Source organism: Molothrus aeneus, chromosome 4 (genome assembly GCF_037042795.1).
Source record: "Molothrus aeneus isolate 106 chromosome 4, BPBGC_Maene_1.0, whole genome shotgun sequence".
In the NCBI taxonomy this organism is placed as follows: Eukaryota; Metazoa; Chordata; class Aves; order Passeriformes; family Icteridae; genus Molothrus; species Molothrus aeneus.
The window spans coordinates 50950832-50973940 of record NC_089649.1 but is presented as its reverse complement, the minus strand read 5'-3'; the positions used below and the strand labels follow the sequence as shown (position 1 = coordinate 50973940).

Genomic DNA, 23109 nt, shown 5'->3' with positions numbered 1-23109 from the left:
TAGTTTAATGGCTTGGCATTCTAAGATGAGTAAGAAAACAGAAACTTCATTTACAATGGACAACTTTGTTTTCCTTTATTTTTCCATAAGAAAGATAAGAGTTTTTCATAGTATGTGATCACATAGAGCTGGTAAGAAAGAACATTCTTCATTATTAATATTAATCACACAGAGAGGAGTATTCAGATTTTCAGTTTTGAATTTGGTATTTTTAATAATTCCTGTATTTTTAAATTATCAATTTCTACTTTTTATTGAGTGTTCTGAGGTCCATTATGTATGTTTTTAGGGAAAAGAGACATGAGTTTGGTGTCTGCCTTGGTAATAATCACAGGTAATGCATTACTGAAATTCTGAGAGGTTTTGTATCTCTGAAGAATCCAGGCTATGAGTCTACTACAAATAAAAGCATCGCATATAGTCGTGATTTTTCTGAATATTCTCTATTGTTCCAAAAGTGTTTAACTTCTTTTTCTGTGCTGAAATTATAGCTAAAATATTATTTACAAGGTCAAAAAGCAAGTATGAAAAGAGGACCATTCTCCAGTAGGAAGAAATGTATTATATTCCCACCCCTTCAGCTTGCAGTTCCATAAAGAAATTTTGGATACTTTGATTTAATTTATTTAATTAAGTTTTTCATCGTTTTTCATGTTTATTTTGTGTCCACTGCAATTTCAGATGTCTGCCGTTTATTATGTTTATATTTATTAATTTCAGCTAACTGTTATATCCACAATAAAAGCTTGTTTTGTTTATTAATAACCCACTGATTAGAACATTCATGTAAGAAAAGGGAAATGTGTGTAAATTGCTGCCCAGAGGGCATTTAAAGCCTGTCACATCCTTTAATCAGCAGTGTGGGCAGAACCATTGTGTGTCTTTCTGTTGACACTGAAAGATGGAAATAGAAAAGAGATGGGACTTAAGAAAAGAAGGCAAATGGAACCTTGTGTACTCTAGGGTTTAGGAAGCTTGTTTGAAAGAGCCTGAACTCTTCAGTATCACCTTACAGCTTCAGTGAATGCTGACAGTGAGTTTCCAAGGACAGTTTTCAGCTGTTACACAGCCACAAACAAGGAGCTGCCTAGGAAGAGTCCCTTTTATCTTTCAGTTCTTAAGCAGCACTCTGTCAGCTGAGACGGGTTTGGAGATACTAAACCTGTAAATTGCCAGGTTTGGTAGCTGTCATCATTTTACATAGTAATTGCTTTGGTGACCTAGAAAACTATCAAGATGGTGCAGTTTGTGGCAGTTCCAACAAGTACAGGTTTTAAAGTGTGCCACATGTTTTACTGGCTCTCAGTGGAAAATTCTTCAAAACATATTAAGCCATCATGGTAGATCGTTCTAATTTGGATTTTGGATTTTGTCAGTATTTAGTGACAAGTGAATATCAAATCACATGTGTATAGCATTAATTGATTTTTATTGACTAGTGGGAAAAAGAAAAGGCCAGTTGGCTGAAAGTCTGCCTTTCTTTTCTTCTATCCTAGCTCAGTGTCACCTTGATGCATTGTCACTGTATATTTTAATCCCATTTCTTTGAAAAAACTTTTTTTTCTAAATTAGTCAAATTAAGAATAAAGTGTACATACCTCTTCTAAGGCTTTTCATTGTGAAATCATTGCAAAACTGCTCTCAGGATAATTTGTGTTTTTTCAAATTACCTGTATTAAACTACTTCTGGGCTTCACATCCTCTGTCAGCATGTGCAAGTCACCCTCTGGAAAGCACTTACCACTGTGAGGCATGTATACCTCCTCATGGATCTGAACACGTTTGCAAAAATAGTAAATGGATTTCATTTGTGTTAATTTCCTTTGGATGACTCTTGAGTCTGGAAATTACAGGGAGAAATTTGCTGATATCAAACCTCTGATAGAAGGCATTGGGACCCTCGTGTTATTTTTTGGCGTTTCTTCAGCAGTTGTTTCTAAAATGTGTACAGTCCAGGGTTCTGAATAATAGTGCAGCTACCTAGTCCAGTTGCACTGCTGGGGGAAGAAAGAAAAGAAAAAAGCAACCCCCAAACTGTGATATGACTAAGTATTAAATTCCATTTCCCGTTGCAGAAGACCTGTCTTTTTCAAGCTCTGTTCTGTGTAGAAGTTCCAAGTCAGAACAGTCAGATGTGAATATGTTAAGTTGGTTGTTTTGCCTTTTTAAATTCTGGATTGGACCTGCAGAGATAATTGGGTTATTCAAACCACTTTCCTTTCCAGTGAGAACCCCTGTTTTGTACATAGAAATCTGGTCTTGTCATCTCATTCTAGCATCAAAAGCAGTTGCAGAAATTCTCCCTTGATACTTTCATGAATGTACTCTCTAATTTACTCCACTTCTATAGATCTCTGAGAGGCAGTATTTTCATTTAAATGCAGATTTCATTAAACATGAGGTTAAAATGCCTAGAAGTGATGCCCGAGCCATAGCTTGGCAGAAAGTTCTGACTTTTTTAGCTAGTCAGCTACAGAATAATTCTCATATTTCATTAACAGAATTTAATTTTTCTTTAAAAGAACAGAACTTTGGGGTTTTTTTGACAAAACTTCAATCATACAAGGTGTTAAAATAAAATTAATCTTTTCCCCATGAAATTGTAACTCTACTTTGTTTCCTCAGCAGCTAGAAAAAAAAATTACCTTTTCTTTTCTGTAAGCCTGCAAGCCTGACCAAATGGTCAATGATCAGAAAGTTCACAAGAAAAATATATTGTGAGATTAATTAATCGAAATTTTATTACTTTGCAGTTAATTAACTAAGAGACTGCTCCTTGTATTTCATTACTTTGTATATGTACCTGTAAATTCTCCCCTAAGCACTGGTGCTCACCTTTTCATTTAGTTTTGCTCTATTTTGTGGTTCCTGACCTCTGCCATTTTAACACACCAGTATAATGATTCAGCACAGCATAAACTGCCTGAAGTATTAGATTAATTGAATGTATGCATTGGGACTGTTTAATGCATTTGCAGTAGGCTGGGTTCTTGGGCTTGCTCTTTGTATAGATCCATACATATAACACATGTATTTATATTGAAATCTCTGTGGGCAAGGCAACAGTGAACTGCTACAGCACAAAAATTGATCTAAGCCACAAGGCCATTCCTGGAAGTCTCTTATTCCTCCTGAATAGTTATGGTTGGTTTCATATTCCTGCCTCATATAATTTTCTCTTTTATCCCAGTCTCTGAACAGATGGAAATTCTTTCACATTTTTCAGAGTGACATTATTATTTGTAAAGAGTGATTTACTCTCAATAATCCAAAGAAATGTCCGTTGTGCACTAACATTTACTTACATAGTAAAATAGTCAGGATTATCAAGAAAGGCTAAATAGATACTCAAAAAAGAGATTACTCTGTATCATCTCCATGTTTACTGTGACAAGTTTTGTTATCAGTACTAGTAATTGAATGTATATGTGTGCAGCAAGAGTAAAAGCATTTTAAAGCACTTTGAAAAGGACTGGTAAGTCATTCTTTCACATTTAAAAATGTATCTAACATAATATAAATGAAAATCAATTCAGTTTTATTTTAATAATATATATTCCAATTTGTGTGAATTTGGGGGTGTTATGTCTGTGTTGGCTATTAAAAGTCATTGCTTTGAAAGGGTAATTAGTTTAGATCAGTAGCAAATGTAGGTTTAGTATCAATACTTCATTTCTATAGAGAGAAACTAGAGCATGGAGCACTTTGTCAATTTTTAAATGTTTTTCTCACCGCAGTGTTTCTTCAAAGGGCAAAGTAATGAATCATAAATTAACAAACATCAGGTTGACTAAGATTTTTTTCTTTTCTTCTGTTTCTCTCCTTCTGTGCTGCATGTTGTACTCAGATTGGTTCTCTCCTCTGTTTCGGACTACTTTGCAGCAATGTTCACTAATGATGTAAGGGAAGCAAGACAGGAAGAAATCAAGATGGAAGGTGTGGAGCCAAAGGCATTGTGGGCTCTGGTTCAATATGCATATACAGGTAATTGAAGTGAAAATGGGAATTTCATCTAATGAATTGTCCTCATGTGAGCATTGTATTCCATTACTAGATTTCAAATGCTCTTTACAAATTATTCACATTATTTAAATTCTTATAAATAAATAAAAATAAATCATAGAATATCCTGAGTTGGAAGCAACCTATAAGGATTCTCAAAGTCTAACTCCTGACCCTGCTCAGAGCACCCCAACAATCACACCATGTGTCCCAGAGTGTTTTCCAAATGCTTCTCGAGCTCTGTCAGGCTTGGTGCTGTCACCGCTTCCTGGGGAGCCTGTTCCAGTGCCCAGCCACCCTCTGGGGGAAGAGCCTTTTCCTAATGGAGAAGGAACCTTTTCCTAACCCCCTTCAGGCCATTCCCTCTGGTCCTGTCACCAGTCAGCAGAGAGAAGAGATCAGTGCCTTCCCCTCCCCTTCCCTGGTGAGAAAGCTGTAGACAGCAATTAGGTCTCATTGCTGTTACCTAAGACAACCTGATAGGTTAAAGTTTCTCTGGTAATACTACATTCAATTAGTTAACAAATTATGTGAATCTATTAAATGTATCATGACTGACAAAAAAAGGAATCTCATTAGGATTCCCTTTCTTTACATCATTATAGATACTAATTTTGAAAACTATTAGTTATCTAATGCTGAGGGTGATGTTTACTAAGGCTTCTATTCTGTCATATAATCTGTAAATAATTCTATTGCCTTGGGGTTTTAAGGCATTTGTAAGATTATAAGAGCAAACTAATGTGATTTTCTTTTTGATGTTACTAGGTCGCCTTGAATTAAAAGAGGATAACATTGAGTGCCTGTTGTCTACAGCTTGCCTTCTTCAGCTCTCTCAGGTTGTAGAAGCATGCTGTAAATTCCTCATGAAGCAGCTTCACCCATCCAATTGCCTTGGAATCCGATCCTTTGCTGATGCCCAGGGTTGCACTGACTTGCACAAGGTGGCTCACAATTACACTATGGTATGTTGTTACATGAACTATCATCTGCTTTATTTAGTGAGGAAAATACAGAATGTTTTCCTAAATATAGTACTAATGTTTTTCCACCAGAAAACCTTCATAGTTTTCAAACAAGAATATGTTCCCATGATGAAAAATTACAAAATATCTGCAAAGTTGCTGGTTTAGCGTTGGAAGGAAACACACAAGCATAAATGCTCTGTAACAGAAATGGAATTGTGGGGTATGCATTTAATAACATATTTCAAAAGCCTGTTCTTCTTTCTGACAGTCAAAAACTACAGACTTCACAGTGGGGAAGCTGCCATCGTCTATTCCAAAATTGCACATTACTAAATGGAAGTGTAGAGTTCCTTTTTTGTAATGAACTGGAGTAATCAGGTTCCAAGATATACTTGGGGTATGAATGTGAGCATTCAGCAATATAGATTCTGCATCATCCTTAATAATTTAGCAACAGGATGTCAGGCATCAAAGAATTTAATCCTAGGCTAGGTAATATGTGACTAAATACAAACTTGTACAATTATATTTTTCAGTTAACTTATAGAAATTCAGACCTACCAGCTCAAGTAAACTTCATCTGTTTAACAGTCATACTTTTATTTTAATACAAAATGTTCTTTTTTTTCTTCTCACAAGTGTATTTTAGTAAAGTTATCAGAAGAAGGCAGGAGAACTATGTCTGAAGCAAGTCAGTTCATCTGCTCTTTGCAGTTTTGTGAGGCATTTTGCTCACTTGTTGATGAAATTTTGCCTAAAGAAGCTCTTGGGATTTGAATGAGGGCACATAGATGCTGCATAAGAGATGTGGGAATAAGGATAGTACTTAATTTGCTTGTGTGTCATGGCATTACCTTGCCATTAAGTTATTGGCTTAGATCCAAGAGTTGTAATTTATGTCTTGTAATTAGTATTAGAAATCCATGGCTCTTCCTCTTGCTGCCTTAGGTTTTGCTGGTTTGAAATAATTTTTTAAAAAAATTACTTATTGGTTTAAATTAATTTAGTTTACTATGTATAACAGTTTAAAATAGCTTTTTTTTTTTTCCATATACAAGACAATATTCCTGTGCAGTGAATGGATCTCTCAGATATTTAATATCATGGACACACAAATTTACTGAGGCAGATCAATAAATAAGGTGCAGATTGTAACTTACATATTTCTATTCTTGGTCTTCATTATTGCAAAAACAAAAATAAGGAGTCTGCTTGTTAGGTAGAATGTGCAGTGAAACAGTAAAGTAAATGTGGCTTATGCCTTTGAGGAGTATTAGAATTTATGTTGAATGAGACCAGTGATAGAAAAAATATGTGAAAAGAGAAACTCCCTCCTCTGATCTACTTGTTCTTTTTCAGAATAAGTATGTATTTTGGTCTGGGCAATTGTCATGTCCATTTTAAGTGAACTGCCAAAATCAGAATAGTAAGAATTATTAGACTAATGCATCCTTAAAAGGGAATGTTGGCATTCCAGTCTTAGTATTCTGACTGGCAATTAATGACTTAGGGAAAATAGGGCTGTGAACTTTCTAAAAGCCATTCTTCTGCAGCATGTATGTTTTGTTCAGACCAGAGGAAAATATTTCTGTGCCTTTTGGCTGTTGTTTACTTCAGTGGCAAAATTGTTGCTTTTAAGGCTTTGATGTGAACGAAATTCAAATTAGGTGGATTTTAAAAAGCCATTTTCAAAACTAATTAGTTGTGCTAGATGAATTTTTCCCAAGGCCTCTTTTAATGTTGTTTAGGTCCAACAGAGACATTAAATTGAATTTTAGTAATAATGAGTAATAGAGAAAAAGCTTCTTTATTTTGAAATGAATGTTGCTATGGAAACTGCATAGAAATGTCTAGTCCAATTGAATCTTCAATTAAAATAAATCCCCAAGTAATTTCATTTGTTTAAAAGCTGTTTGAAAAAATAAAATGTTCAACACTAGTAAGTGCTAGGTGCTTGATGCTCTTTCCATTAAGAAGAATTAGAATGTAAGGGTTAAGTACACCTGTAGTAGCTGGCAAAATTCTCTTTCTTAAAAGGGAATTATTTTTATGTTGCATTTGGCTGCATAGAACAGTGTGGGACTATATTGAGTACAGTTTATAGTTCTGGTTCTTTTAAAATACTTGTAGTAGAAGTTACTGAATAATATAAAATACTTAAATTTTAATTTACACGTGTTATTTTCTATGAGTTTTTCTTTGACAGAAAAGAAACCCTGATTGCCATTTAATATTTTTACAAGTAAAACAACTTCTCTGCTTTAAAGATTTTTGTTACACATGTAATAAGTTTGTAATCATCTTACCTGCTTGATTAAAATACCTTTTTACATGAAGTTTGAAATTCAGGTGAAATGAGCATTTGTTTAAACTGGAGGATGAATCAGTGAGTTATCTCCCATTAGGTCTGCCTTTGTTAATAGGCTTCTTCTGTCTGAGTAAAGTACATTAGTCGTTGGAAAGGATCAGTGATTTTAAAAAAAACGAAGAAGGATTTGAATGTTGCATTTATTCCTGTTACAGATATATATCATGCTAAAAGGACTGAAGTATTGCATTACTTTATTGCTTACTGTGTTGACAGTTGATGAATTGTTTTGACAGAAGGGAACAGTTTATCAAAACTGGTCGATTGGCATTACAAACTTAAGCTTGAAAAATCCTCAATATACATGAAATGAAACATGAACTGAAGCAATTCATAGTGGATTTAATGCTGTATAAAGAGCAACTCTGATTTTTACACATCACAGTTCTAAAACAGAGTTGATAGAATCATAAAATGTGTCCGAGTAAAGATATCTTTTGAGCAAAGGTTGTCCTGTTTTGCTGTGGTTTATATTTAGTATTTGGGGCATACAATTATAACTTTAGGAATTTTATTGGACTGGCTAGTATTGTATCTGCTCACTTTAATGAATTTGTAATGGCATTTTTGCACAAAATGCCTCCTGTGCGTTTTTATTGCTGTCTTCAGAATCAGAGCGAACACCCCTTTTTGACATCAAGTTTGTTTGAAACAGCTGATAGTGTACCTTGAATGAAAACCAATAGATCCTTTTCCACAAAAAGGAAGCAAAAGGGAAGTTAATACTTCGAGATGAGGAAAAGCTAGCCTGTGTTATTTCCAGAACATGAAATATCTGTGGTGACTAGTGAGGTATTCTTAGGTAAGTGTCAGTAGCTTCTTCAGTAGCCAGATTTTAACTTTGTGATTTGCAACTAAGAAAGAAAGAGCAGACATTCAAACTTTTTGTGATGGTGCCTGAGTGCCTGTCTAATCATTATTGATCAGTTATGCATGCTTAAAGCAGAGTGAAAAGTAATTTTGATTTTCATCAGAATTCTTTAGAAAGTATGTGAGCAGTGATAGTATTACAAGATTCAGATAAAGTTAGTTTTGGAATTTGTGTGATTTCTGAGGAAGCCAGTGGATGTATAAAAAGAAAAACTTAAAAGAACAGAGTAATAGATTGGGTCCAAGCAGAGAAACCTAGGTAGTTTTGCAGAAGAAAAGGTGTGGCACACTTAGACTTGCTTTCTCCTGTAAGGCAGTAGTTGGGTAACAAAAAATCATTGAGTTATGATTTGGAAGAAAGAATTAAAGAGAGATAATGTGTCCTTTTTTCTTGCAACAGTCTGGATAGGTTTTTCTTTTGTTAATGGGGAGCATGAAGAGAAGAGAAATTTAAATTCTTTCTGTCCACAAAGGGCCAGAACCAAAGTTTGTGATAGTGCCGAAAACAAGGATTTTACATTCTTGCACCTGAAATTGCAGTCCAGAATATCCTGCTCAGTAATCAACTGACTTGGAAAATACTCATTCACTTCCTTTTCACCTGTGAAAACCCAAGATATCTTTGTCTTTCAAGTTCCCTCAGTCCTGCCTAGCACAACAGATCAGTACTGCCTTGTCAAGACTGAAAATGTTTCTGCATGCTGCTCAGCCTGTTTTGGAATCCAGAAACAGTGCAACAAGGAGTCAAGCTAAAATATCTGTACTGCCCCTGCACACAGTGCAAGTATTCAGTTGGTTGATTGTTTAGCATATCAGTCAAATCTGAGTAAAAGTAAAGAAGGTGGTATCTGACAGCTGTTTGACTATTAATAGTTTACCAGGAAGTCAGATAGCTCAGTTCTTAGTGAATTCATACTTAGTTGACCAGTGGACTGAAGCAGTCAGCAGACAAAATAACATTTCCTGATTGCTCTCCTTCAGATCCTGTGAGTCAAACACCTCTTGCTTTTTGGTTGCCCACGTTCAGAGTTTAAGCAGAGCCCCATGGTTAGAGCTGCCTGTTGGGCAGCCTCAGTCCCTCTCAAGCTGCAGGTGTCTGATGCTCTCCAAGGTTTTCATCCTTCTGACACAGTGTGCAGGGAGACTAACCACCTCACTGCATCCCACTGTAGGGATTAAGTATCATTTAGAGATACACATCATGGCATCTTATTTTTATGTGCTCCTAATATTTTTTTGTTCTGTACCAAGTCCGAGGCAGATCTGTGGTTAAGAGTATCAGCATTAATCACTCTGCAGTTGCTGAAGAGTGAATTTGAGATTATGTGAATAAGCAGTACCCAACATTGATCATGAGGACTGCATGTCCCTGTCTTGGATAATACATAAGCCTCAGGCTACTTATTTGATAAAGTTTCCAAGCTCTTTGAGGAGCTAATTTTGGGGTTGGGAAATTCTCTTTACTTTCAGGACCAGAAAGCAAGGGATTGAAACTGCAGATCATTTGTTCTCTGAAATATCCTGTTCTTCCACAGAGAGTTCCCATAAGAAGAAGGAAAGAAAAGGCTAATGAGGAGGTTAAGAATGCTAGGAGATACACTGGCTCCTTCTTTTTGTCTTCAGAATCTCTGTCTGTAAAGGAAGAGGAATTTTCAATTCTGGTTATAAAAAAAAGCAGACATAGGACAAAGAGTGCCTGTATTCCCAGTGGAATGCTTTGATACTCTGCTCAAAAGGAGTCTCTGCTTTAAAAATAGAATGGAAGCAAGAGGAAACTGAACGTGTTCTCATCAGAAAGCAATGGTCTGCAAGAAACAAGAACGAAAATCAGGCTTTTTACACATAACAGCTGTTGAAGTGATGAAATCCAGTTGGAAAAAAGGCTTTCCAAAGAGGATCCCTGATTGACTTACGCAAGATCAGCTTGTTGTTGCCTCCAGAGACAAAAGAACTTTTCATGCAAGTGCTTTCCCCTTCCTCTTCCTGTGATCTGGATAGATAATTTGGAAAGTTTAAGGCAGTAAGTGTTGGTGTTTCTCTCCGTCAGAGCTCACTGCTTGTTCATTCAGCAAAACTGAAAGCACAGCTCCAGCTTGCATACTCTCTAGGAAAAAGAACCAAAAAAAAGCAGCCAGTGGAAACAAATGGACTCAGTCGAATATGAATTCCTGTGAACTGTGTGTTTAAACTGTGGAAATAATTTTGATGACTTCTCAGATTCAACTTTACTGCCAAGCATTTAATATCAGAGTGAAATAAATAACAATGCATGTGTAGTGCTTCTGAATATTGGGACAGTTCTTTTCACTGATTTTAATTCATATATTTGTTCAATTTTACTTTTATTTCATAATACAAATAGTTAAATGAATTAAAGAGGAAAAGACAACTCAATCTCCCTTCTAATCTACTATAGCTCTCACTTGGAAGCACTTTTTGGTGTAGACAATTGGACCTTTGTTGTAGGAAAGCTTTTCAGATATTAAATATTTTGAAAGTTTTCTTTCCAAATTCTATCCACAAGTAGAATTATGCACACCTATAACATTTTGAGTTATTTTCCTGATTTCCAGAATTACCCATGGCATGGAGTAACTTTGATCTTTCCCCTTATAAATCTTGTATTGGTTTTATGTACATCTGGCTTTCATGTAAGCTGGACTATTTCCACCTAATTAGTTTTTTCCTCTTAGCTCAGCTTTTTTTATTAGTCAGTATCTTTGGAGTACTGAGGTATAGCTTTGAAAGCACTAGGCCAAGCAATAAAAGAGAAGTATTAACTTTCTTGCTTTGTTGTCATGATGCCCATTGCATATATAACGCCAAACTGTACTATTGTTTTTGTTGCCATTTTAAATACTAAATTCAGACCTGTTTTGCAGTGCATCTCTTGCTTCTTCTTGTGATATTCTCCCCTTTTTTGACCTAAAAATCCTTTTTTCTTTCCAAGATGTGCTTCTAATCTACAGGTTTTTTTATTAGCATACAATTCTTTCTTTTTAAATCATTAAACAAGGCACTAAGGCCGATTTTCATATTAGGCCCACTTAGACTTCTGTGTTTGTGGATTTAACATGTTTTGTTCTCCAGGTGTTTCAGAGGTGCATGTGATGGCAGACCAAAACCAGCACCCCATTAGCTGGCTATCTAGCAATCCACAGTGCATTTAATAAATAGATTGTAATTTTGTTTTCATCATGAAGCTGCTCTCAGTTTTGTGTGAATTTAGCTGCAGTCTGAGCTACCAAAATACAAGAACATGTTGTGATTTTACTTGCTTGCTTTGCTTTGCTGCCTTGTAAAGAAAGGTATATGGCGAGAGAGGATAGAAATAATATCACCCTTTTCTGTTACATCCAGGTTTTTCACTGTACTGGTGCTGATTGTGTGTTAATATTTCTGCTATTCCAGCCTAAACTGATCAGAATCCTCACAGAATATGCTGCAAATCCTCATATTATGAAGTAATCAGATATCAGCATAGGATGTGTTACATATTATGAATTTCTTATTTTGAAGTAAGGATTTGTTGCTGAAAATGACAGGATGAAAGTTAGAAGATTGAATCCTATCAGAATAAATATTGTTAGTGTAGCAAGGCATGTGTAATATTGTGGATTCTTTGTATGTTTCGCTCCCCAGTCAAATCAGATCAATTGTATAAAACCTATGAAATAGCAAAATAAACTTAAAATAATCCATTATAAATCAACAATAAAATTGTTAGTGTTGTTTATTTTCTCTGAAAACTTACTACCACATTTTCATCTAGCAGTTTTGAAAACAGTTACATGTGCCCAGTTGTTGTAGCATGTTGTGCTCTTTGCTTGACCACAGGAACAAACTGCATCTTTTTAACTGTACTTCAGAAAGCATTTCTTCACTTTGCAGTGCCAAGATAATTAGCACCCACAACCTATGGCTTATTTCTCTGTCTATCTGTACACTTTCCTCATTTGTTTCAGCACATCTGTCTGTGGGACTAAATGATTGAGTTGGGGAAATGATCAGGGTTGAAAATCATTCAGTACTTAAACTTTTTTTTTGGTCTTCCTTCCAATCAGTACTCCAGTGGGACAACTGAGAGATGACGTGAAGGGAGGGAAAAGAGGGGAGGATACAGCTGGTGTTCCATAAAATGTCTTCAAAGTATGATGCTGCCTCTATTAAAATACTTTTCTTTTTCAGGAAAACTTCATGGAAGTAATTAGAAATCAGGAATTTCTGTTATTGCCAGCCACTGAAATTGCTAAGCTTTTAGCAAGTGATGACATGAATATTCCTAATGAAGAAACTATACTGAATGCACTACTTACGTGGGTTCGACACGATTTGGAACAGAGAAGGAAAGATCTCAGTAAACTCCTGGCTTACATTAGACTGCCTCTGCTTGCTCCACAAGTAAATTGTTCAGCTCCTCTCTAGTTTATACCATGGTTACAATGGGTATAATGTCTACAGTATAATTATATTGATAATGTCAAATCATAAAATTTATAGTGATCTGGATTCTTAGAGCTGCGTGTAAGAACTTAGCATCTTGTATAGGCATGATAGTTTGTGTCTCTGTAAACCGCAGCATATTCTGATTCTAGGACACAAAAAGGGGGGGAGATTCCAGAAAAAGTTGCTTTTCTTGCCTATAAAAATGCTTATCAAAGATATCTTAGTCACTAGAGGCCATGTCCTTTTAAAATTTCTTCTATATGGAACTTGCACAGTTTATTTGGCTCATTACATTTCCTTCATGTAGAAATAGCTAGGAAATGCAATTTGAATTAATTGTTTGGAGTGATTTTTCTTCTGTTAACTCTTGATAGGCCATCACTGCATACTTCTTGTTCTTCCCAGTCAATACTTTTTCTCCTTCTTGGAGAAGATTAATAGAAAATGTAGAGGAAGGTTTGGGCTCAGTTTGTTTAAATAGTTGGGAATTACAGTTTTCCTACTCCCCTAGGAATGGCTACTCTTGTTAGTCTCAAACTGATTCCCTCAAAGGCAGGGAGGCCCTGCAGAGCGACCTCCACAGATCAGAGGACTGGGCAGTCACCACCTGTACAAAGTTTAACAGGGGAAAGTGCCAGACTTTGCAAATTGCATGGGGCAACCCTGGATGTACAGACAGACTGGGGAATGAGATGCTGGACAGCAGTGCCATGGAAAGGGATCTGGGGGTCCTGGTCAACAGAAAGTTGAACATGAGTCAGCAGTGCCCTGGCAGGCAGGAGGGACAACCCTGTCCTGGGGTCATCAGGCACAGCATGGCCAGCCAGGCAAAGGAGGGGATTGTCCTGCTCTGCTGTGGGCTGAGGCAGCCTCATCTTGAATATTGTGTGCAGTTTTGGGCACCACAATATAAAAAGGATCTAAAACTGTTAGAAAGTGTCCAAAAGAGGGCAACAAAGATGGTGAAGGGCTTTGAGGGGAAGCCCTCAAGTATAAGGAGTGGCTGAAGTCACTTGTTCTGTTCAGCCTGGAGAAGAGAACACTGAGGGGACACCTCGGTGCAGCTACAATTCCCTTGGGAGGGAAGGAGGAGGAGGGGCAGACACTGATCTCTTCTCTGTGGTGCCCAGGGACAGGACCTGAGGGAATGGTGTGAAGTTGTATCAGTGCAAATTTAGGTTGCAGATCAAGAAAAGGTTCTTCACCCAGAGGGTGGCTGGGCACTGGAACAGGCTCCCCAGGGCAGTGATCACAGCACCAAGCCTGACAGAGTTCAAGAAGTATTTGGACAATGCTCTCAAGCACATGGTGGTCCTTGGGGATGTCCTGTTGGGTGCTGGGAGTTGGAGGTGATGATCTTTATGGGTCCCTTCCAACTCTTATTTCATGATTCTGTGATTCAATTCCTGATAGCAAGTTTGTAAACTAGGTTTGATTATTTTTATTTGTTTTTTCCTTTCTTATTTTTCCTTGCTGGACCTTCTTTAGTAATATTTAGTATTTTCTATATAGTCAAAGGATTTTGCTTTATGACTTTCAGTTTGCTTAGTGAGAATTCTCTCTTAAGTGAAGAAAATAGGATTTTTATGGAATCCAAATAATAGGTAAAATTCATTAAGACAAGAAAAATGGAGTTCAATTAATTCATAGTGATAAATCACATGCACTACATTCTGTGTATTTCTTCTAATCTGATGTCCTCTTGCTGGATAGTAAGATTCTTTACCAAGCATTTTAGTATTTATTTCCATACTGATTATTATATATTCAAAACCAGGATTTTCTCAGTTGTGGCCTTGACTTTGTCATTCATTTTTTCTAGAAACATAATTCAGAGTAAAGCAATTGACAAGGAGAAAATCATTCTTTTGTTGAACATTTAATTAATTGATAACTAAGTAACCCCTCCTGTATTCCTTTTGCTTAATTGGCTGTAATTGAAACATCTTTAGAAACTGAAATTACAGAATTTATCCCAGAAATATGTACTGAAATCAAATTATGTTCACTCAGTAACTGATTAGGAAAATTGCAAGATGAAATACAGAAGCAAAATTATATTTTACTTATTATTTTATCTTTAATTTTTAATCTCATCTCCAAATATATACTTATATTTCTAAAACAATATTTTTCTGTTATGTTTTTATTTATTACTTTCTTTAGCACATTAAAGTGTTAGAGCTATGATTTTAATATGGAAACATTTAGTAGATGAGTAAACGTATTTGAAGTGCCCAAAACTGTCTTAATGTTTTCAGAATCAAGTTTTTCTTCATGATTATGTGACATTAGGCTATCTGACAGCAAATATAGCATAATCAAAAGCTTTTTAGTTTTATGGTTGATGAGTTAAAGGTATTGGAAAGAAATTAAATTAGAAAGTTGAACATCTTGCTGAAACCAAAACCATTGCAAGCAGAGATGCAGATACACTTTAAAAAAATGTTCAGGAAATACTCTGAAACTGTAACACTGGAAGCAAAGAAATTGTAAGCAATCGTTAGTTTTATTGGTTGTTTTTATGCATCCTTTGTGGACATCTCTGGTTAGTGCTAGCAGTGTCCTAAATATTTGTACATTTATTTTTCCTAAAGTTGAATATTTGTCTGCCTCTTAAGCTGTAAGGTGGCAAATATTACTTCTCTGATAAATAATGAAAAAAATGAAAAAATTAGAAATTTCTGAATTACAAGACAGCTCAGATTCCTTTTAGACAGAAATTCCTAGTACTGGAGTTTCTGCACTACCTTTCTCCTTATCAGATTTGCAGTTACTATGATTTCATGCTAACATGTGATTTGTAAATGCTGTTAAAAAGGCTTTCAGTACAAGGACCTATGTAAATAATAAAACTTGAAAAAAAGGTACTCTTAGTAAGCCCATTTTAAGTTCTTTGAGTAAGGAATAATCATAGTAGTTTTAGTTTCAAGAGCCTGCAGACTAGATTGCATTTCTTTTTAAATTAAATCAAGTTGCTTTCAGAGACTGTGACTCTGTGCTGTTAGAAATTCTTTATAGGTTGAGTGGGTTAGAAACTGTAGAAAATGTAGGTTGCATCTTGTTGTTGCAGAACTCACATTCACACATAGTGTTGCTTTAAATACTATGTGCTCCTTGTCCATCAGAAAAATATACTGAAAGTCTGAATTGGTCATGTTGTATTCAAGCCTTACTTTTCATGCATGCAGCTCTGAGAGTGTCTGATTTAGGACAATAGGAATTAATTGATTTCTTTTTTATATATATTTTAAATCATGTGCAATTCTATAGCATTGCACACTGGCAGTTAAAAGGCAGCTTTTAGTTTATTATTTTATAATCACAGAGTGTCCCTGTGAAGTGATACAAGCAGTCGTTTGGGTCAAAAGAAGAAATAATTGAAGGTATGAAAGTAAAGAAAGAGATTAAATTCCCTCTACTAATTTACATGAAAACACAACATTTGCTATTTTAAATAGTGAGAACTTTAGCCACTTAGAGAAATGCTGCAGAAATCTCAGTTTTCTGAAAATCACTGATGAAGGGCTTTGAGAAGGTTTTTTATTCTCTCTGTGATGGTTATGTTTTCTGTCATTTTTTGTGTTATTTTGCCTGATACTGAGGTGTTCAGGTTTAGCCATCTGTACTTACTTGTATCCCTTCTGGAAACATGGTTATCATGTTTGCCACTTTGCAGCCCTAAGGCAGCTTTATTATATAAAACTATATTGTGCACATCTGTTTCACAGCAAGTCCCTTTAGTACTTCTGATGACTGATGTCACAGCAGTTTTGTACCTGTTAGTGGTTGGCTGTCAACAGCTCAATAAAGATATCTCATTCTGGTTTGTGGACTTGCATGTCTAATATTCACAAAGTGTTTGGATTTTGGCTTTTCAAAGGCATCTACCTTTTTTCCCTCTCTCTTTTTCTGACAAATGTCCAAATCCCAGTGGGGCACTTCATTTGTTTTTTCTGTTATTCATGCCATGTTGTGTAGCTCAGAAAAATGCCAGTTTACAGACTTCTAATAAGTAGAATATGACTATCAATGTAATTTTTTCCTGCAGTTTGATAAATATGGACAAATCACTAAAATATTTGACAAACCACTCCAGAATCTTTGAACTTTAAAACTTCTGTTAGCAGTCTTTAGTTGAATTTTATTTAATTCATATTTAAGATTTAAAAGTTGCCAAATTTGCTTGCAAGCTTGATATAAAAATTTTAACAAAGGCTTTTATTAAGTGGTACACTATGATCTTGGTCACTGTCAGGGTGAGGAACAGAATATATATTAAAATATTCAGCATGTGCTAAAAGGGCTTTTACAGACATCTGCATTGGGTCAATTTGAGAATAAAAGCATGAGGTTGAACTAACTTACATACCCAAAGCCTGTTTCCATTTTCTTGAACGTTCCTACACAGCACTGGAACTCGAGATTATGTTTCCTTCCTTTGCACCATTAAGCTGAAATCATCCATTAAGATCAGATGGCCTTCCACTTTAAATATTTATTTATTGATGGTTTCGCTCAAAATGTGAATGTTCTGTTTATTAGAAGTTTATTTTCAATCTACCCTATTTTTTATATGACCATTTTGAAAATACAGCGATTTTTAAATTGGGCAGTGAAAGTGTTTATATAAAACGTTATCTTGGTAATCATGGTTTTATTTTTCATGTTTTTATTGTTGATAGCAATACAGCTTGTTTGATTTTCTTTCTTTTTCACAGTTTTTGGCAGACATGGAGAACAACGCACTCTTTAGGGATGACATTGAATGTCAAAAGCTCATTATGGAAGCAATGAAGTACCATCTGTTGCCAGAGAGACGACCTATGTTGCAAAGCCCTCGCACCAAACCTAGAAAATCTACAGTGGGCGTTTTGTTTGCAGTTGGAGGAATGGATGCAACAAAAGGTATTGGCTTATGTAATGCTTAGCTGATGAGCTGTTTTGGTTCTTTTTAAAAGAAATGCTCGATAGATTTTTTTACAACCTGTTAAATCTTAAATTCAAGGATTTGACAGTACAGAACAGGAAACATCTAAAGTGTATACTGTTTATTAGGTTAAAAAGGTCTATATATCTTTGAGACTGCTGTAAATATTCTGGAATCTAGAGTTCTGATTTGAAATTACCATAGGAATAGCTGATTACTGAGTAGTGAAGTGTTTAATTGAATACAGACTAATCTTTATTTACTTGAGGGGACAGTAACTTGGAAATGGAAGAAGAGGTCTGAAAGAACACAAAGGTGACCTAAACATGCTTAAAAAAAAAGCCAAAACAACAAAAATATTTTGACTGATTGTTAAATAGTTCTGTCAGAACTACTTGGATTTTTTTTTTCATACAAAATTCCATACTTTTTAATGGTAGTTAGAAAGGATCTGGCAAGTTAGAAAAGTGAGAGCAGAGAAAGTGTTTTCTTTAATTTGTTGTTTTAAAGCTGTTTCTTGGTAGTTCATGTCACATACCATCAGCTTTTTTCTCTAATATTACAAAACAGTTTATTTCAATATATGATTGCATTCCACATGGTTGGTTTATATTCCTAATATTTCTATTTCTAAAGGCTTGATTCTGCAAAGCAATTACAAAACCTGGTTTTTGTCTTGAAAAGCACCAAGCAAGTTGTCCTTTGTAATGGTGCAGGTAATTGCTTAGGAAGTCAAAAAAGACTGTTTGTCTACTCAGACTTAAGAATATGCTGCAGGGTATCATGGTGTCTTGTGGGAATCAGCATATTACTAAAATAAAAACTACCCTAGTGCTTCACAACTTGTTCTTTTTCCGTATGTAACTTGCATATATTGTCATCAGGAGCTACAAGCATTGAAAAATACGAACTTCGTACCAACACATGGACTCCAGTTGCAAACATGAATGGACGAAGATTACAGTTTGGAGTTGCAGTCTTAGATGATAAATTGTTTGTTGTTGGTGGCAGAGATGGACTGAAAACATTGAATACCGTGGAGTGCTACAACCCTAGATCAAAAACTTGGAGTGTAATGCCACCAATGTCCACTCATCGTCACGGTCTTGGTATGGACAGTTCTGTAAAGGCTGCCTGCATATTTTTTAAAGGTTACCTGGTCAAAAAAGCCATTCAGAAGTAAAGTTTCGGGGGGTGGAAATTTTGTTTAGATGCCAACTGCTTATTCAATGTCCTTTCTCCTTCAGATTATATTGAAGATTGTATTTGGTAGCATCAGCTACCAAAAGGATTTTTTTTTCTTTTCAGTTTTGTGGTGCACACTGGACTGTCACTAAGAAATTCTGATATTTATTCCTCTTAATTTTCTGATCTTTATTCCCCTTAATTGTTTTCATATCTGTATTTTAGGAGTAGCTGTATTGGAAGGTCCCATGTATGCTGTAGGAGGACATGATGGCTGGAGCTACCTGAATACAGTAGAAAGATGGGATCCACAGGCTCGTCAGTGGAACTTTGTAGCTAGCATGTCAACTCCCAGGAGCACTGTTGGTGTAGCAATATTAAATGGAAAGTATGTGAAAGAGTTTCTGTTTTCAAATTTAAAATCTCATTATTTTAATGTAATTAAAAGACCATCTTAAATAACTATTAATAATTTCTCTTGATAGATATCAGTTATAAGCATTAAGAGCCAAGTTTCTTCATTCACAGAAGAGATACTGTGCTGGGTCAAGCAAGCCTCTCCACGGCATAACAGCTGTATGTCATGTGTACTAGGGCTCTCATCATCCTAGTGACAGTCAGCTGGACTTGCTTCAGTATGGCAAGATCTTTCTTATACCAAGAACCTGCTGCATTACAGTATGAAATTTGGCAGAAAATAATCCCCCTTGCATTCCAGCTGGTCCCCAGAGATCAGAGGGGCTGGGTGCAGCTGGGCCTAATTTCTGTTTATAAGCAGTTCATTGCTGTAAGTCTGGTTGCATTCAATACTTTAACAATCACAGATCCACAAACAGTGTGGTTTTTTGAAGCTATAGAAATGTAGATTTGGAGCTGCTGATTATGAATGCACTTACTGCATCAGCACTAAATATACTAAGGCTAATTAATGATTAACCAAGCAAAGTTAGAAATTCAAGCTAAATTAACAAATTCAGTCTCTTGCTTCACCCTTAATTAAGCTGAGTTTCACCTTGGTATGCACATATCCAGTCAGAGATGCAATTCTTACTAAAGAAGTGCCCCTGCTTTGGGAGTAGAGAGAGGTGCAAGCCATGTTTTGCCAGGGTGACACAGCAGACAAAAGCTACTGAGTAGTATTGTGGTTGTGGCAGAATATTTACACTCTATTGTCCACAAACTTTCACTTCCTGTCTATGTGCTATCTGTTCATCTCCCTTGAGCTACTTGAATGCTACCAGGTAAGAAAAGTTTTTTCACGTTTTTTAATTTTGGAAGCCTAGTCACTGGTAAATTAGTACTGCTGAAAGACAGCTACAGAGTGTTCTCTAAGGTCTGGAATAAGTCCAAGAATGAGTGGAAATGCTCACTGCCTACAGGAGGGAGGGATGAACTTGAACAGCTAGCAAGCAGAGTGCCTTAGCTGCCTTGGAACTGCAGTCTCAGATACCTAAGCTGGGTCTTAAGCTTGCTATATATTCAGCAGTGGGTCTCAGATATGATGAAAAGCACCAGAATTAGAGCCTCACATTTCCCTATTGCTATAGAACATTGCCTAGACTCTTAATGGAGGCAACACCAAAAGATCACTACAGCTGACCTTTTTAAAACACGTGCAGCATTTCAGATGCAGGAGCAGTAACTTCTGCACTTTCCTGTAATGTCTGTTTGTAACTTGGTTAAGTTTCAGTGATTGAAACTGAAAAACCTCCATATAGAGAAGTTAATATGGCTTTCTCCATGTCCAGAATGTGAAATCACTGCATAAATGATCAAAACTCTCTCCATGCTTTGAGGGAAGGTAAAGTTGGGAGCTTCATAAATGTTATGTTGCATAAAGGATTGATTTTAGTAATGAACTTTATGGAACTACAACAGAGTTTTGCAGAAACCCTCAATATATTCCTTACCTTAAACAAGCTGTACTACTGAAGAAAGAAACTTCCATGGATTATTTTTTTTTAAAGCTTATTAAAATTGTTACTGAGAAGGACTAGATCAACCATATTTATAAGATGTTTGTATTTAAGTTCCTTGGTCTGAATATTTTTAAAATCCAAACACTAGTATTACCCAAACTGAGGATATCTTAAATAGTGCTTCATGGTAACCATTGTAAATTCACACTATCATTATCTACAGTATCTAATGTTTGTTTGATTATCTAGCCATTCTTAGGCTCTGAAATCATTTGAAGTGATTTCTCACTGGATTTTACTTCTGATGCATTGCTTCCTTTTTAGAATAGCTTCTGTGTTCCTGCTTTTACAAATAATAGTGCTGGGCATGTCTGCTGCTATGCCTAGAGTGCTCATAAATTCTGTTCATAAGCTCTTAGTGAAGTTTGATTATTTGATTAGTTTTAAAGGTTCATCTGTGATTGTGTCCTCCTAAACCAATTTTTTTTTTCATTCATTTCAGTCAGCCCTTGCAAATAATTTAAATCCTCCATACCAAATGCTAGAAACCTTTTTCTTAGGACTAAGCAGATTGGGCTACCTTGTGGGTGTGAGGGATTTAAGGTGGTGCTGTCAGTCATGAACTAAAACCCTGGTCCAGAAAAGCACTTGAATGCCTAAGATGAGGCAAGGTAGAGATGGTGCATGCACAGATCCACTACTGAATTTGTCTTTCTGACCCTGCAAATCACATATGCAGTTTTGAAATTGTTAGTTATAGGCATAGGTTGGAATATAAATGCTGTGTAAGATATTCCATTTTCTGTAAATTATTGTTGTTATGCATTGATCATTACAATAGGAAAAGACTGGAGCAAAATCTTGCCTGAGTTTTCACAACAGAGCAGTCTACTGAAAGTTGAAAGTCCCCTTCTAAACTTCCCTTTTTAACAAACTTGAAATCCTTCATGTTTCACTAGAAATTGTCTTATTCGGACAACATTTATTTTCTTCTTTTTTTTTTGTTTTACTTTGTAGGCTTTATGCAGTTGGTGGTCGAGATGGAAGTTCTTGTCTTAAGTCAGTAGAATGTTTTGATCCTCATACAAACAAATGGACTCTCTGTGCTCAGATGTCAAAAAGAAGAGGTGGTGTAGGTGTAACCACCTGGAACGGGTTCTTGTATGCCATAGGTGGCCACGATGCTCCAGCATCCAACTTAACATCCAGGCTGTCAGACTGTGTGGAAAGGTAATGTCCTGCTGGAGGCATATCCTGCCATGGGACTCTGACTGTGCTAGTCTGTCAGGTGATTTATGGGAAGAGCTGTAAGTAGGAACCCAATAGAATAGGTGTGTTATTTTTAGCATGAACAGAGGAAACTTGCATATAAAAATATGCCGTGTAGGCATACTATGATTCAAAATGTTACCAGGACAGAATATTTAAAGAAAAATATTTAAATAAAATATTTAAATTCTTCTTAATGCATTTCATCTAGATTATTTTAATAATCTCATTGAATTAATTATGTTTGATAACTGAAACCATGTGGAGTTGATTGCTTTTAAAAATGGAGCAGCTCTTCTTTCACACAAGAAGTATGAATCTATTCATATAATAACTTTCAAAGGAGTTAACAGTAAGGTTTGGTGGATCTTTATATATCAAATTCTTTCTTGTACTCTCTAATGACACTGGGAAATTGGCATGTAATTCAGTCATTCCTAGGTTGGTATATCTTTCTGTAAAGTGATTCATGAATGACTGTATCACAAATTGCAGTAGCACATGTGATCCATAAAATAATTTTAGAAGGTAGTAAATACTTCATAATTCACTGTATTAAATCTTCACTGGCATTTTAGGTATTTCTGAACTATGCTTTAATTTTCTCCCTGCTCCCCCACCACCAGCTGTAAAACTTTTCTTCTTTTCTATTACTTCCCAACACTTAGAGTAAGTCCTCATTGCCCATATTCTTCTTTTACTAAATTTATTCATGCCAGGATATATATTCTACCGTTAACCCCTAAAAAACCCAAAACAAACAAAAAAACCCCCACAAACCAAAACAACAGCAGCAAAAAAAAAAAAAACACACTACAAAAATCCACCACAAGAGAGCTGTAGTTTTCAAACTTTGAGAGTCCTAGTAGAACTGAAAATACAGGGTGGCCCATAGCCCTTAACATGTGGAAGTTGCACTGAAAAGACCCCAGAAAGGTTTGCAGATAGGAAGCTACTTCTCAACAAATACCAGATTTTTAGGGCTATACAGATAATCAGAGACCAAAGAGAAGTAAGTCTGTGTATTTTTCTACATCAGTATTTTCTGAAACAAAGTTACAGAACTCATTACTTCAATAAATTGGAATCATCTTGTAATGCATTTTGTCCTTGTTCTTTAAGTGAGTTGAAATTGAAGACCATCAAATTCAT

General features: G+C 35.8%; 1 protein-coding gene across 4 annotated transcripts in view; it reads left to right on the top strand.

The window, feature by feature from the left end:
* KLHL5 (kelch like family member 5) overlaps positions 1 to 23109 on the top strand; it is a 50058-nt gene that overhangs the window by 22099 nt on the left and 4850 nt on the right. For all 4 annotated transcript variants that reach the window (XM_066548505.1, XM_066548504.1, XM_066548503.1 and 1 more), the window contains 7 exons: positions 3848 to 3984; positions 4771 to 4967; positions 12397 to 12609; positions 17376 to 17562; positions 18469 to 18693; positions 18995 to 19157; positions 21706 to 21918. In XM_066548505.1, coding sequence (XP_066404602.1) covers positions 3848 to 3984; positions 4771 to 4967; positions 12397 to 12609; positions 17376 to 17562; positions 18469 to 18693; positions 18995 to 19157; positions 21706 to 21918 — 1335 coding nt within the window. The remainder of the gene's footprint in view (positions 1 to 3847; positions 3985 to 4770; positions 4968 to 12396; positions 12610 to 17375; positions 17563 to 18468; positions 18694 to 18994; positions 19158 to 21705; positions 21919 to 23109) is intronic.